We start from the raw sequence: 15,031 nt of genomic DNA on the forward strand, positions 1-15,031 counted from the left end.
CCAGATGGTGGAATGAGCTCTCCGATGACATCAGGACTGCAGAGAGCCTCTACGTCTTCCGTCGAAAACTCAAGACACACCTGTTTAGACTCTACCATGAGTAAAACACTAGCAAACCGTAGCACGAACAGATCGTCGCACTTAAATTATACTTTTCTATAACATGTTTTGAAACTGCTTATTTCATGAAAATTGTACTTTCTTGTTACTTTTTGTATTGTTTGTATCTCTATGTGGAAATGCACTTATTTTAAGTCGCTTTGGATAAAGATTAGCTGCGTGCTAATTCCGTGTTTAGCTTCCCATGCTCTCTTTTTAAATCAATGGTGACCAGCGTGGACAGATGCGTGAATGAGGGACGCGAAGCACTGGGCGGATGAAAAATAAAACTGTAAAGAACACCAGCACACATGCGGACAACGCCACTACCGTACTCTCTAGTATAAAGACGCACCGTGAATCGCGTGCGGGCTTGACTGTGTTTGGAGGTGGAGGCTGGCTGCACTGCAGCAAAGGTGGAGGTTAACATCGCTACACTATGTTGTCTTGTTGTCCAATGTCCAAATGTCTGTTATGCACCAACCGCCAAGTCAAATTCCTTGTATGTCTGACATGTTATGGCAATAAATGTTTCCTGATTCCTGAAATTGATGAACATCTTGAATTCTCTTTCAACAACATCTGTACTGCTCTCAATGACCCGATCCTCTCTCTACCTTTAACCTTTAAGATTCCCTTCAAGATCACCCCTCTGAGGCTAACCTCTTATCCCCATCACCCAGGACCTTTATGGGTTAAAGAAGTTACTCCAAACTTTTAAAACAGTTTTAACGTTAACCCACAAAGTAGACATGTGCACACATTTACAGTGACCCTCTGTGTTTGTATTTATGGGAAAGAGAAGCTATACAAACAGCCTCTCGGTTTGTTCAAATTAAGACACATCTTGTTCCCGTCGGCAGTCGGGTTCATGAACAGAGTTCTGGTCCCCCACTGACATCCTTTTTTCCACAGGTGACTCCCTTTACACTCCACATACACTTGTCACTTTCACATACACTCAAAATGTAATCTCCTTTTTATCCCTTATCCCTAGCTCAGAGCTTTATATTTTATTTCATACTCTGGAGTTGAATGGTAAATTGAACATACCATTTTATTTGTCTCAATTTCCAATCCCTTGTATGTCTAACACATTTTTGCAATAAATGTCCCTGATTCCTGATCAATTTTGCAAATCTGCACCTCTGTATTTGGAGCTTTGTCTCCCTCTAGTGGCCAACCTGAGTAATACAACGATGCTGATTTATGCCTTACTGTATGCATATGTAGCCTGATTGTGGTAACATGTTTTAATGGAATAAATGTTTACATAGTTGAATTACTCTTTTAGCACTTATTGCAAAACAGCATCCAACGATATCATCTGTAGATATACAAAATATGTGTTCATTTCATAGGTGTTCACCCTGCCAAACTGGGTGTAACGTGACGTTTGGAGAGACAACCCGCTGTCCTGAGATATTGGGGATAGATTTACATCGTTACTCGCCTCAACTTCAAGTCAGATGTACAGGTTTTAAAAATATGAGCAGACTTCATCCTTTCAGTCGCACATACCTTAAGGTCTTGGTCAGGTAACCTGTGTTGTCTTCATTCTAAACATGGTATCTCTGTATGTAGGCTAGATGGCAGAGTGGTACTTGTACAGTTTGTGGTGTCTCATAGTCAGGGGGACACGGGGCTGTTGCACAGATGCAGCATGGCAGGGCAGAGGGATCAGAGCCGGGTCCCAAAAAAGGACCAAAATACAGAAGTGAAACAGTGCAAAGAGCAACAGGGCATCACTGACACCAGGTGTGAGGAGTCAGTTAGAGAAGCAGAGCGCACATTTGAATGTCTCATATCACTTTACATGTTTTCACTAAGAGTTCACATGGCTTCTCATGACGCTGCAAGGTTTCACTTCTTCACTCTGTTAATATTAGACTCGAGAAGTGCACATTTTCATATTGAGTTGAACATGAGTGGATGATTCCTGGTGCTGGGGAGGTGATGAACATGAGAACATAATGCATAGTGGAGTATTTCTTTAAAGATGAAATGCTTGATAAAATAAAATAAGTACAGTTGTGAGTATCATAAATGATTGATTATAGTTAAAACAACATGCAATGGAAGAGAAGAAGTATGAGCAACATCAAATGTTATATTCTTTTAAAGATTTATTTTTTAAAAGACAGAAAGCTCTTGTAATTAAAATGAAAATGGACAAATGTGATTACTTACATTATACTGTGAGTTTATAAGACATTTTCAAAAAGAATATTCAAAGCAAAGTTTCACCTTGTTTCATTTAACCTGAAAAGACAGAAAGAATTTAGAAATAAATCACACTGTAAAAAGTAAACAAACATTTATATGTTACAACTGTCTTCTTTTGCAGTCGCATTTGATAAATGAATCATCCAAATCTGTGCACATCAGTAACATAAAGCGTCTCCATCACCTTGAAAGCAGTGGTTGCTATGGTGAACAGCAGAGTGATGAGAAAGAGTAGGATGAAGGTGAGGCCTGTGCTCCCCATGTGATCTTCTTCTGCCTCCATCGTACTGTTCCCCTTGTAGAAGTCTGCATGTAGTGTACAGTCATTATTTAGTGAGCACTTTGGGTAAAACGCAGGCTTCAACAAGAGCTCAATGACCAAATTCTGTTCATTTTCCTGTGTTAGAGTAGCGTACTTTAATACGTGTCAGCTCAGAGTAGATCTAGTTTGGGTCTAAGTTTAAAATAGTCAACCATCAACTAAAAGAATAGGATGTCTTGTTACTTATTAAATTGATTTTTTTAACGGACAAAATTATTTGCATTGCCTTGTACAATATGGATTATGTTGATTTAATTCCTCCCAACATGATCCTGACTTGCTTTTGAAAGTCCTCATTTATGTTGTGGCAGGCGTGACTTGGCTTGTGAATCAGTGCATTAATGATTTAAAGCACAGAGCTGGAATTAGACCTTCAACCATCATCTTTCTTGTGAAGGGAGTGCAAGACCCAGCGGAGTAAATGCAAACACAAAGACAAGTCACACAAACATTGCACAGTCAATGAACACATGTAGTAGTAGTTAGTGAGTTGCTCTAGTGTTATTCTACATGCTATAACATGGTTTGGTGAGTTTGATTCATTAGTGTCAAACATCCTGAAGGCCACACACAGGATCCCACTGTGACGCTGACAGTAAACATGAAGCTGTAAATATGTGTTGAATAAGGACGTGAACAGCAGGCGACAAACGTCAACAGAGTTGCAAAGAGCTGTTTTTATTAGTTTTTTTGAAACTGAATTAAAAGGCAAAACACAATGTCACATCACAAGCAACAAACAGCAGAAGACACAGCAAGGCAGGGGAACATCTACTGGGCCTTGCACGTTTCAGGGACGTTCATGTTGAGGTTGACCAGGTTGGTATTTTGAAAGCTTCTGTACCCAATGGACCTGACGATAGCTTTAGTGGTGTTAGCCACGGACTCGTGGTGGACTACACAGCTGTAAACCACGTCGCTCTTTTGCCACTGCTCCAGGCTGAAAGATAACTGGCCGTAAGCGGAGAAGGTCCCTTGGTTTTCTACAGGGTCCGTGGTATGGAACTTGTACTTTGAATCTGCTTCCTCGTCATCAACAAGCCAAGACACGAAAACCTCGGGAGGGAAGAAGTCTTTCACGTAGCAAGTGAGGGTCACCGTGTCTTTTCTAGTGTGTTCTAGCGGTGGAAGCATGAACACAGAAGGTCGCTGAGTTTCTCCTCCTGCAAGTGTGAGAGGACGTTTAGAGCTTCTGCCGCGGAGGAAACAAGCGACGGCACTGCAGGAAATGTCCGTGACGCATTGACACCCACGGCGTGTCTGATGGTACGACGAGAGGAATCAAAACACAGTCGCTGGTTGGTTCACTTACCAGGAATCCTTTCGTAGGGCGTCTTCAGTGGTTCAATCCAATCGTTATGTTCAACAACGCAGTAGAACTTTGTCCCCCGTCTCCATTCGTCATACTCAATGTCAAGTGAAAGGCTTATTTCTTTGCTTCCTCTTGGGGGGATTTTGAGACTCCAGCTATTGCCTGTTTGTGCTGATTCTCCCACGAAATCTTATGGACTGATGGTTTGTTGACCTTAACATTACATTTCACGGTTCCTTGTCTGCTTACGAACATCTGCTCCATTGTGGGGCCTTCGATTGTGACCTCCACATCTGGTTTAGGACATCCCTCACCTGCCAAGAAGTAACTTTTTTAAGGAAATAGCTTCAAAACACAAAATGCAACGACATCTACCTTGAATCTCTTGATGAAAAATGTGGAATTTACTCACAAGTGGTCTCTGTGTCTTTGTAAGTCAGCGATGAATTCATGAACGTCGGACCTTTACCCTTAAACTGACACGTCAACTCAGTGCCATGAGTCCACTCGCTGGACGGCAGCATGAGGAAACTGGTGGCACTGTACAGTGTGGTTCCATTTTCATCCTTTCTGCCCTCAGCAGTCATGGTTTTGATCTCGAATATTTTGTTTGGGACTTCCTGGTTGTTTTTCAGCCATTTGATGTCATAATCGTCGGGTGAAAAGTCTTTGGCAAGGCAGGAGAAGGAAACCTCGGTTTCCTCATCAGAGGAGGCCAACACTTTAAGAGTCGGCAATTCAATAACCACAACTGAAAAAAAACACAAATATATATATGCAGAAGCAGGGAATCATAAGCACATGTGAGAAGCACATGTGAAAAGTGTTATGAGACATTTAAATATTATTTTCCTATTAAAATAAATGACACGATAAAACAGTGGAGCTTTAATGCTTGCTTCTGCAACCAGCAAGCAAACATTGAATGTTAATAATCAACAAACAATGAAAGGGGGGGGGCAGACTGACATCAAGAAGAAGTAAAATAATGCAGATTGATGAAAAGAAGCAGAAAATGGTGCAATAATCTGTTCTGAGACGGTGCAGAGGACGAAAAGTATAGAAGCAGAGAAGGAAATAAGAGCGTCAGCCTTCTTGTTCCACCTGACTGTTTGGTTTGTCTGTGAGGCCTGTTTTGAAATCAAACATATTCAAGGACATGTGAAGCTACTTCACTTTAGTAAAACTGTAGTTTCATGCTCAGATGTTCCTTTCAAATTATTTTTTAAACCCATTATTTTTTATTTTTGTTTATTCACCTAATACAATTCTGCAAATGCACCAAACCCCAAAAACAGATTCAACTTAGAAACCAAGACTCAGTAGACTTATTGAACAATATTAAAGTTATTTTACATAAATATTATCACAACAAACTCTAGTGTTTAATACTAAAATGAGTCAAATACCATCTTGCAGTAATAAAACACACTATAAACCCACTAGATGTTAAATGATGGACTCAAAGGCATTCCTCCATCACGTAGCATGAGTCTTACTTGGCCTTTGGATGGTGACCTCTACCCGTCCTGCTTCATGGGTCGCCGCGCATTGGAAAGTGGCATCCTTTGCCTCCCAGTCCTGTCTGCTCACTCGGATGTGACTGACCCTGGAATATAAGTTTCCCTTTTGAACTGGAGGGTACTGGATGAAGTCGGTCAAGGCGGCTCCATTCACTTTGTTCCATGCAAAGGTCAGCGAGGAGGGCGAGAAGCCGCTGGCATAGCAGCCAAGAGTGACTGTGTCTCCAGTCCCAGAACCACATTGCATCAGAGGGAACACCGTCGGTCTGGTAGAAGTGACTAGAAATGGAAAAAAAGAGAAAAAGAAGATTACAATTTAAAAATTAATTGGAGACTTTTTCAGTATGAATAATATTTAGAAGACAATTGAGAGTAGTGAGTCAGTAGTGGAACAAGTCACAGCATTTTAAAATTCTGCAGTTATGTATAACATATTTATATAGAATATAGTAGTTTTACCTAATAAAACGGTTACTGAGGAACTTTTTTCCTAGTAATAAAGATTATCTTGCTGAATGTACTTAGCGGCAAACACACAAGTCTGCCTTTACATTTAACAAATCCCATTATGTTATAAAATATATTTCTATACTAAAAATACACAATAAAGAAATAAACAAAGCCAAATATGTTCACAGAAAATATTCAACGTTTTATCCTGTGCGGAAAATATCAAAGTCGGACTTTTAAAGCAACATAGAGCATTAAAATCATTAGTAAAAATTAAGATGTTGAGAAGTTACTTTAAAAAAGACACTGAAACACACTGATGATGTTTTTAAATGAAACAAAACTCACCTGATGACACTGTTACCGAAGTGCCTTTTCCCCAATAGTCAAAAGCCCAGTTGTCACAGTGAAGAGATTCAATTCAAACGTTTCACAAAAACTCATCACTTAATGTCAGTCTTGTTTTTGGAATACGATCAAATTGAACTTCAATATGAGGTTTTTTATAGATTTGCAATCCAACTGAACTAAACGATCTTAGCTCTTCACAAAAGGAATTGTCAGGCAACAACATTTTGATTGCTGTCTAATCTCTGGCTATGAGTTATCTTCCCGATGTCGGTTATCTAACAACAATTTACCCTCTGACATATTTACCTTGACTTTGATACAAAAGGGTTCAGAAGATGAAACTAATTATGATTTAAAACACCAGAGTTCAAACATATTTTATCAATTTAGAAGATTTAACATCAGAATCCCAGAAATGAAAGAAATAAAATCACAACTTTATTGCTGAAACAATTCCAATGCTGTTTATAATTCTAAATCTTTACATCAGAGAAAGATAAATAAGAGTATCTTACCTGATGTGACTGTTACCATGGTGCCTTTCCCCCAGTAATCAAAAGCACCGTCACAGTGTAACATGACATTACATCCAAAGTGCAAAAACATTCACTTAAAGACACCTTTGATGCCACTGAAGTCTAAATATTACATATTACCCAGGCCAGTTCTACTGTTCATGTGAAGACTAAGCCTCTTTTACCTGCTTACCTCTGATAATCATTATTGGTACTTTTCCCAAGTAATTAGTGAACAACTATTTAACAGATTCTTTTATCTAATAAATGATGGTACTTATCCACCAAACTAGTGAATATACCATTTACCCTCATCTCTTTGGTCTAATACTTGGATTCACTATTTTTTAAATGTCTATTATATTTTAGTTTAAGATGATCAATATGAATTTCACAATAAACCGGTAAAAATACAGAATAATCTTCACTCAAAATAAAGTTAATTACTCACCAGAAGTCACAGTGACTTGAGTTCCTTGCCCCCAGTAGTCAAAGTAATCATCACAGTGATATATTCCAACGTGCTTCTAATACATATGGTCATTTAAACCAGGGAACATGTTTTAATGGCAAAGCAATTCCCAGTGGACTCCTTATTACCACATCCCTTGAGACACATTTCCTGTGGTCTGGGTCACATAAAATATGAGTCTGAGTTGACAACAGTTAGGCAACACTTCCTCTGTATCAGACCCGTCAGATCCAGATCTGCTGCATTGAGTTGATTCAGTTTAAATACTGTTACCCTGTTAACTAGCATTTCAATCCGGAGAGACTTGTTGAAGTTTGAACAGTGCTTTATTATAACATGCATTAATTTTGTTATTGCAATGTGTTTGGGGCTTGGACTCCATCCAGCCGTAGGAAAGCCCAGGGGCCGGGATGCTGAGCCGAGCTATATCCCCCCCTTCGGGAGTCCAGACACTGGTGATGGTGGTAGAGAATAAGTTGCTCCAATTTCCTGATGTGCCAGGTACTGCTGTAGATTGGAGGTGTCAGGGGTGGTGGCGGGTCGCCTTTGGTGCGCGCTGAAATGACAACTGACAGCAGAGAGAGAGAACAGTCTTTTAGCGTTTGCCAGCCCTGATGCAATTGGTTTACGGTAACACCACCCACATCTAGTTGGCTGGTACTACCTGACCCCGCCCCTAATCAGCTGGCCGTGTGCCCCCATGGAGAGAGGAAGCCTACCGAGAATGGCAACGCCTGTCCAGTCTTCCTGACTGAATTTTCGACTAAGCTTCATTTAAACACTTAACGTACAGAACAAACTACAACAGTAAACATCATTCATTTTCTATCAAGTGTGCTGTCGTCATCTCACGTATGGCTGTGTGAAAGAGAAAAACTTGATACAAACTAATTGAAGGCTTAAACACCTCCTGACAGTCAGTTGTTAATGAATTGCACACAAATGTTAATTCAACTGTTGGATACTTCACTACGAAAATTATAGCGCAAATTAAACCTATTGTGATGTCACAGACTTTTGCAGGAGGAAATTATCTCGAACTGGAGCTTGCTGAAGTATAAAATAAATTATTTTTATTTTTTATTTTGAATACATTGTTGTATTTTTCAATGTTCAACAATCAAACTTAAACTTTCAGGTTCACATTTGTTTTTAAAATGATAAAACCTTTTGGCTCCATACGTTTAAGTCCCGATTCCCAGCTGATGAACTTGACACAATGGGTTAAAGCCAATACACAGTAACTGTATTATCATAGCTAATGTAAACAAGTCATTGTTCATCTCTAATCGTTATGTTGCTATGGTAACATCTGCTTCAAACAACTATGTGTTCTTTTGCTCATCTTCCAATATTCATTTTCACTAAACATTAACAGAGCCTGAACGCATCAATACTTTTTCTATATCTGTTTCACCTTTGCATTATTGTGTGTAACTTATCATCATGTTACTATTATTAGTGCTGTGGTCTAAAGTTACAGTTTGTTAACAGGCTGTGGGAGCACCTGTTTCCTGTGTTACATAAATATTAACCAGTGTGCATGTTGATAATCACAACTCAAAAACGTGCAGATATTTTTCTTTTTCTTGGGATAGCATCTCTTATTTAAATCCAACTGTTTTCCACTTTAACGACATGTGTGCTTGTACAGATGTGCTTTTAAAATAATGGATACTAATTCCTTAAGGTGTTTGATTAATATCTTAGATTTGAAACACACTTTATACAGACTGATATCAAAGTAGTCACAGATCTGTGTTTTTATGATTGTTTGTCAGAATAAAAAAATGATTTTCATGACTCTAGTGATTTGGTGAAACTAGGTAACTTAAGTGATTACATGTCTCCAGTGTCTGAAGCAAATAACAAAACTGTAGTCTCTGACAAGGTGATGCATTATTTAGAGATTCTTTTTCACGCATATCACCAAAGTGGATAATTATTTACATCAAATTAACTGTAAGTAATCAGTAGTCCTTCAATTGTTTTTCAGTATGTGAAATATATTATCCTTGATTTATTAGCTAAAATTGAAAAAAAAAGAACCACGAATGTATTCTTCCTTCCACCAGTTGTTTGAATCCAACCTTTCTTCAGAGTAGTGATTTTATGATCTGAGCGTCTCTTCTTTTGGAGTCACTGCGCCTCAGTTCCCTTCATGGCAGGTTTTTGTATGGAGCCATATCACTGTGGCTCCCACCATACACAGTACAACGTGCTCGTACAAAAACCACCCACTGATGTGTTGCTTTGCTCATTCTTGTTCTGTGGACTCAGCGGGGAAATCATGAAACATGGTCAGTGTTATGTACCATTGTATTTTAAATTATACCCTTTAATATTTAAAAGTTGTTGCTTTTGTTTTGTTTTTGATTATTTGTAACTTTCTCATTACTTTTCCTAAAATAATCCTTTGTCTAAGCTTGTTTTATTCGAACAAGACTGGCAACACGCATTAGAAAGGAGTATAATTTATGACTTTTTTCCAGCACCATGACTAAACAACTACCCCAAAAAGGAGAATTCTGCTCACGTTCAATGTATTGAGTTTATCTTCGTTTTAGGGTTACTGATTGTAGTAAATCATTTGTCTTTTTCTTTTTTTCAATTGTAAAATTATATGTAGAAATGATGTAGAAGTTTTACAGGGGTAAAAAAACAGGTATAGAGTTACATACATTGTGCAGTAAAACCCTGTAATTTGGATGAGAAATAAAACCTCTGTGGCATAAAACAAAAGAAAAAGGCTCTCACCGGATGATACATATATTAAAAAGTTTCAATAAAACAGATTTAATAAAAATAGTTGTGATACAGTATATTTTTTTAAACACAAGCCTCAGCAGTCCACAGGCCATTTACAGTTGCTTAAGCTTAAACTTAAACTTGTGAGCCACGAACAAAGGATAACATCAGGTTATATACTTTTTCCACCATACAGGCGTAGTCGCCCCTTTATTGGTTAAACAAGCTTGTTTTAGATTAAAACCGTCAATTTTGTACAATTTGGAACCTGCTACGGACTCTATTTTGATTTACTGAGGGGGTCTCTTCTGAATGTCCCCACATTCCTATAGTGAGGTAATAAAAACTACTTGGGGCGTCTCTCTGCTCTGATATGAATACACATTATCGTTAGTGTTGAGTATTAAATATAATCATGCATGCTCACGCTAGACTGCAACTACACTTGAACAATAATTGAATAATGACAATGAGTGGAGGCCGTGTATGATCCGCAGCACACAAACATGTTAAAAGGCAGCACGCACTCAGGGTCACTTCCATACATGAAACTGGGGGGGGGGGGGGGCATGTCTCACATGCAAAACATCCTAATTACGCAGTGAATCTGTTGCTAAAGAACTGCACGCACTCTCAGTAACTCTTGGTAATAAAATAATAAGCACTATCTTGATTATATTTGTGGTTCAGGACTAGTGACACAGAGACGTCTGAATGTCCTCAGTGGCCGAGGTGAATAGAGGAAGTAGTTTTTGAACAGCTCTCTCATCATTGTCTCTCACTGTGTGTCTCTAGCACAGTAATACACAGCCGTGTCCTCAGTCTTCAGACTGTTCATCTGTAGATACAGTTTACTGCTGGAGTCATCTCTGGAGATGGTGAATCTACCCTTGAATGATGGGGAGTAATAAATAGGAGAACTAGATGGGTGAATGTAAGCAATCCACTCCAGTCCTTTTCCAGGAGCCTGTCTGATCCAGTTCATCCCGTAGCTGCTGAATGTGAATCCAGATGTTGTACAAGTCAACTTGTGTGATTCATCAGGCCTTTTAATCACTGTTTCGGATTGTGTCAGAGTCTGACCATCAACACCTGTGAAGAGAAGAAGATCTGCATGTCATGTGATACGTTAACAGCAGGTGGAAACGTGTGGAATCAAGATCAGAGAAATTCTTCACCTGAGCAGAAGACAGTTAAAATCAGCAGTCCTGTCGTAAAGTCCTTCATGGTTAACTGTGTGTCCACTGTCCTCTGTCCTCCTCTCTGCAGCCACATAAGTAGAGGAGAAAGACATCTGAGTTTTGCATTGACTCCTCCTCTTTGATTCAACAGTGTCCTCTGTCCTTTTTTTATTGTTAGTCAATTTATAACATTTGAATACGTTTAGCACTTTCAGAGGATTCTGTCTAATGTAACACAAGATAATATAAAAAATATAAATGCTCTATAAAACTGACCTTTTTAAAGCAAAGTTTTCACTTTATTTGAACAACATCTCCTACCCTAGATAGTGAAGTCTTCTCCGTGAGGTGCTTTAAAACTAAGAGAGTAAAAATGTAATAATGAGGATATTGTTTCCCTCCAAGAGCCCAGGAAGTAAATGTTTGTCTTATTGCATTATCATGTGTTCAATCATCTTTCATCACAATGTTTCATAAATAAAAACAAAAAAGCAGCTCCTGCAGTCATCCAGCTGTTTATATTTGTCTATTTGGGAAAGTGAATAAAAATGTTAATCCTATCAAGATGCAACACCTTATGATCCAGCAATAAGAATGTTCTTTTTTCACTTAATTTAAAAAGCAAATATTGAATGGTTTACAATAAAGTGGATGGGATGTGTTCATGTAGTGTTCATTTTATTCAGACTTAATACAATATATAATATAAAGACACTGACAGAATTTTCCAAGTTAAGATTTTGTGTTATGATAGGAATAGAATTTCAATTTCATTTAGGAAAAACTTAAGAACTTAAGACTAAAGAATTGTTGCTATGTACCAAGATTTGGTTCTAAGCTTCTAACTCAATATCTGAAAAAACTCCAATAAATTATTTTATTGCTTGTAGCATAGCATAGCATATTAGTAATAATGACGTGTAGATATTTAAACTGCTGTAACAGTGAGCTGGTGTTGAATCATTGGTGGTCTGAGGACTCCTCCTCTGGTGGCTTTGTGTAACAAGTGTTCAGGCACTGAGAGGTTTTTGTTCAGTTGTACTGATGGTTTGTGTTACTGTGGTTCTCTTGCACAGTAATACACAGCCGTGTCTTCAGGCTGCACATTCTGTCCGTTTAGAGTCACTGTTTTACTGGAAGGATCCAAGTCGATACTAAACTTCCTCTTCAGTGAATCTTTGTAGTCTGAATCTCCAGTATATTTCCTTCCAATCCATTCCAGTCCTTTCCCTGCAGGTTGTCTGATCCATGCTGTGTAGTAGCTGCTAAGAGCATAAGACACCTGACAGGTGATGGTCAGACGTTGACCGGGCTGCACAGTCACAGAGGCCGGCTGCATCAACTGCTCACACTTCACACCTGTTAAAAAAGAGTTTTCTTTAACATCAAGTTATACAAGAAGAAGGAATGACTTTGATGAATCAAGAGGAACTTACATCCAGCTGCCAACAGCAGCAGCAGAGCTATTGAGAACATGGTGATGTTGAACCTGACGAGCTGTGAACTCAACAGACTGATGTGATGTTTTTATAGCTGAGCAACAAGGAAGGTCCCTGAGTTTGCATGGGATCACACATATGAAACTTCCACGTTGGTCTAACTGGAGCCAGTTGGACAGTCTCTCCAATCTGTTCATTATATCTGCACAGTGAAAACGTGCTTTGAACTCACCTCTGAGCACAAAGAAAACACACTTAGCTGCATTTACAGAACTTAAACACATGTCAACTTTTGCTTTAAATTAAAAAAACTAAATTATTTTGAAACTGCAAACATAGATAAAATGTTGCTTGCTAGGCTATTTTCAAATAATTTTTAAAAATGTAGTATGAAATTTAACTGTTTTTGTGCCAGTGTCTTTCACCAATTATGATTGACTCTAAAGTACAGGAGTCCAGATTATTTCACTTTTATGAATTATTTTGCGTTAGGCAGGTCACATAAATATCACGATTGTAACGGTTCTGGGGCAGCGGAGCGACTCAAGAGCAGAGAGAAGCCTGGGAGACGAGGCGAGGTAGTGGGCAGGTGAACGTCGGTGTGAATAAGAAATCAGGAGGAACACGAGGACAGGAACGGAACAGACAGGAGGGGTTAGAGACAAAATGAACGGGAAGCACACACATCAGATTAACGGGATGTTACAAAGAAAACGTAAGTCTGAGGGAGCTGGTTCTTATAGTTTATATCATGGCCTGTTGTTTATGGGGTTTTTTCCCTTGTTTTCATCATGTTCATTTTTACAAAAAAGTGTCAGTCAAAGATGAAAACAGTGGAATTCATTTTAGTAACAGAGAGAGAATTCTGACACAACTTTTTCACCCAAAAAAGACTTTCTTTAAATTCCACATAATGTACAGCAGTTATTGTGTCTCAGTTTTTAGAAAGTCAAAGTATTTGTTGAAGTTCAGTAACCATTTATCAATGCAGCCTGTGACGTAAGCTGCTAGCACTCGATGTGTCAACTGTTCAGATTTGACCCGTTTTAAAAAGAAGCATGTCATGTCTAAGAAGCGGTGCCAGTCAGGTTGTCTCGTGTCTACGTTGTCTTGTGTTTTCCTGTTTTATTTTTAAATGTAACCTTCCTCTCGTTTCAGGCAACTTGCTCCTTCCCCCTGTGTGGCGGTCCGATTGTCTGCCCCTGGTTGTTTCCACCTGTGTCCTTACCCTGTGTGTGTATTGTCTGCGTCTCCCTTTGTCCTGGGCCAGTTGGTCTTGTCCCACGTTACAGAGAACCCGTGTGGACCAATGTCCTTTGACAAGTGTTGCTTTGTTCTTTGTACCTTGTTCAGGTTGCTTTCTGTTGGCTCCTTTTTCAGCCTAGTGTTTATTTTCTAGATCCTTTTGGTTTGTAGATGTAGTTTAGGGTTTGTTCCTCTGCTGAGAGGGATTTTTATTTGTTGCTTTTTTGTAAATAAACTTTTGAACCTCTTCTCAGGAGTCGTGCATTTGGATTCAGGGCCATTGTTCAGTGACAATTAACAAAATATTTATTATTTTATCATAGCTTATATTAGTTAATAATGAAATGGAGAATGAATGTTATATCATATCTATATTTATTGTTATATTTTGAATGTGTATGTATTTAATTACACCCTGACATTTTAGTAATAAAATAATAAGCACTATCTTTATTATATCTGTGGTTCAGGACGTCACAGGGACGTCTGAATGTTCTCAGTGGACGAGGTGAATAGAGGAAGTAGTTTTTGAACAGCTCTCTCATCATTGTCTCTCACTGTGTGTCTCTAGCACAGTAATACACAGCCGTGTCCTCAGTCTTCAGACTGTTCATCTGTAGATACACTTTACTGCTGGAGTCATCTCTGGAGATGATGAATCTACCCTTGAATGATGGGGAGTAATAAATAGGAGAACTAGATGGGTGAATGTAAGCGATCCACTCCAGTCCTTTTCCAGGAGCCTGTCTGATCCAGTTCATCCCGTAGCTGCTGAATGTGAATCCAGATGTTGTACAAGTCAACTTCTGTGATTCATCAGGCCTTTTAACCACTGCTTCGGATTGTGTCAGAGTCTGACCATCAACACCTGTCGAGAGAAGAAGATCTGCATGTCATGTGATACGTTAACAGCAGGTGGAAACGTGTGGAATCAAGATCAGAGAAATTCTTCACCTGAGCAGAAGACAGTTAAAAGCAGCAGTCCTAAAGTCCTTCATGGTTAACTGTGTGTCCACTGTCCTCTGTCCTCCTCTCTGCAGCCACATAAGTAGAGGAGAAAGACATCTGAGTTTTGCATTGACTCCTCCTCTTTGATTCATCAGTGTCCTCTGTCCTTGTTTTATTGTTAGTCAATTTATAACATTTGA

General features: G+C 38.9%; 1 gene segment (V, D, J or C); it reads right to left on the reverse strand.

Moving 5' to 3' along the window:
* Positions 1 to 3,297: 3,297 nt before the first annotated feature.
* LOC119219826 (immunoglobulin mu heavy chain-like) lies at positions 3,298 to 12,886 on the reverse strand. The segment is given in 7 exon segments: positions 3,298 to 3,810; positions 3,960 to 4,273; positions 4,372 to 4,710; positions 5,459 to 5,761; positions 7,250 to 7,303; positions 12,265 to 12,558; positions 12,636 to 12,886. Coding segments are annotated over 7 exon segments (1,736 nt in total).
* Between the last annotated feature and the right edge of the window lie 2,145 nt (positions 12,887 to 15,031).

Source organism: Pungitius pungitius, chromosome 12, assembly GCF_949316345.1.
Source record: "Pungitius pungitius chromosome 12, fPunPun2.1, whole genome shotgun sequence".
Taxonomy (NCBI): domain Eukaryota; kingdom Metazoa; phylum Chordata; class Actinopteri; order Perciformes; family Gasterosteidae; genus Pungitius; species Pungitius pungitius.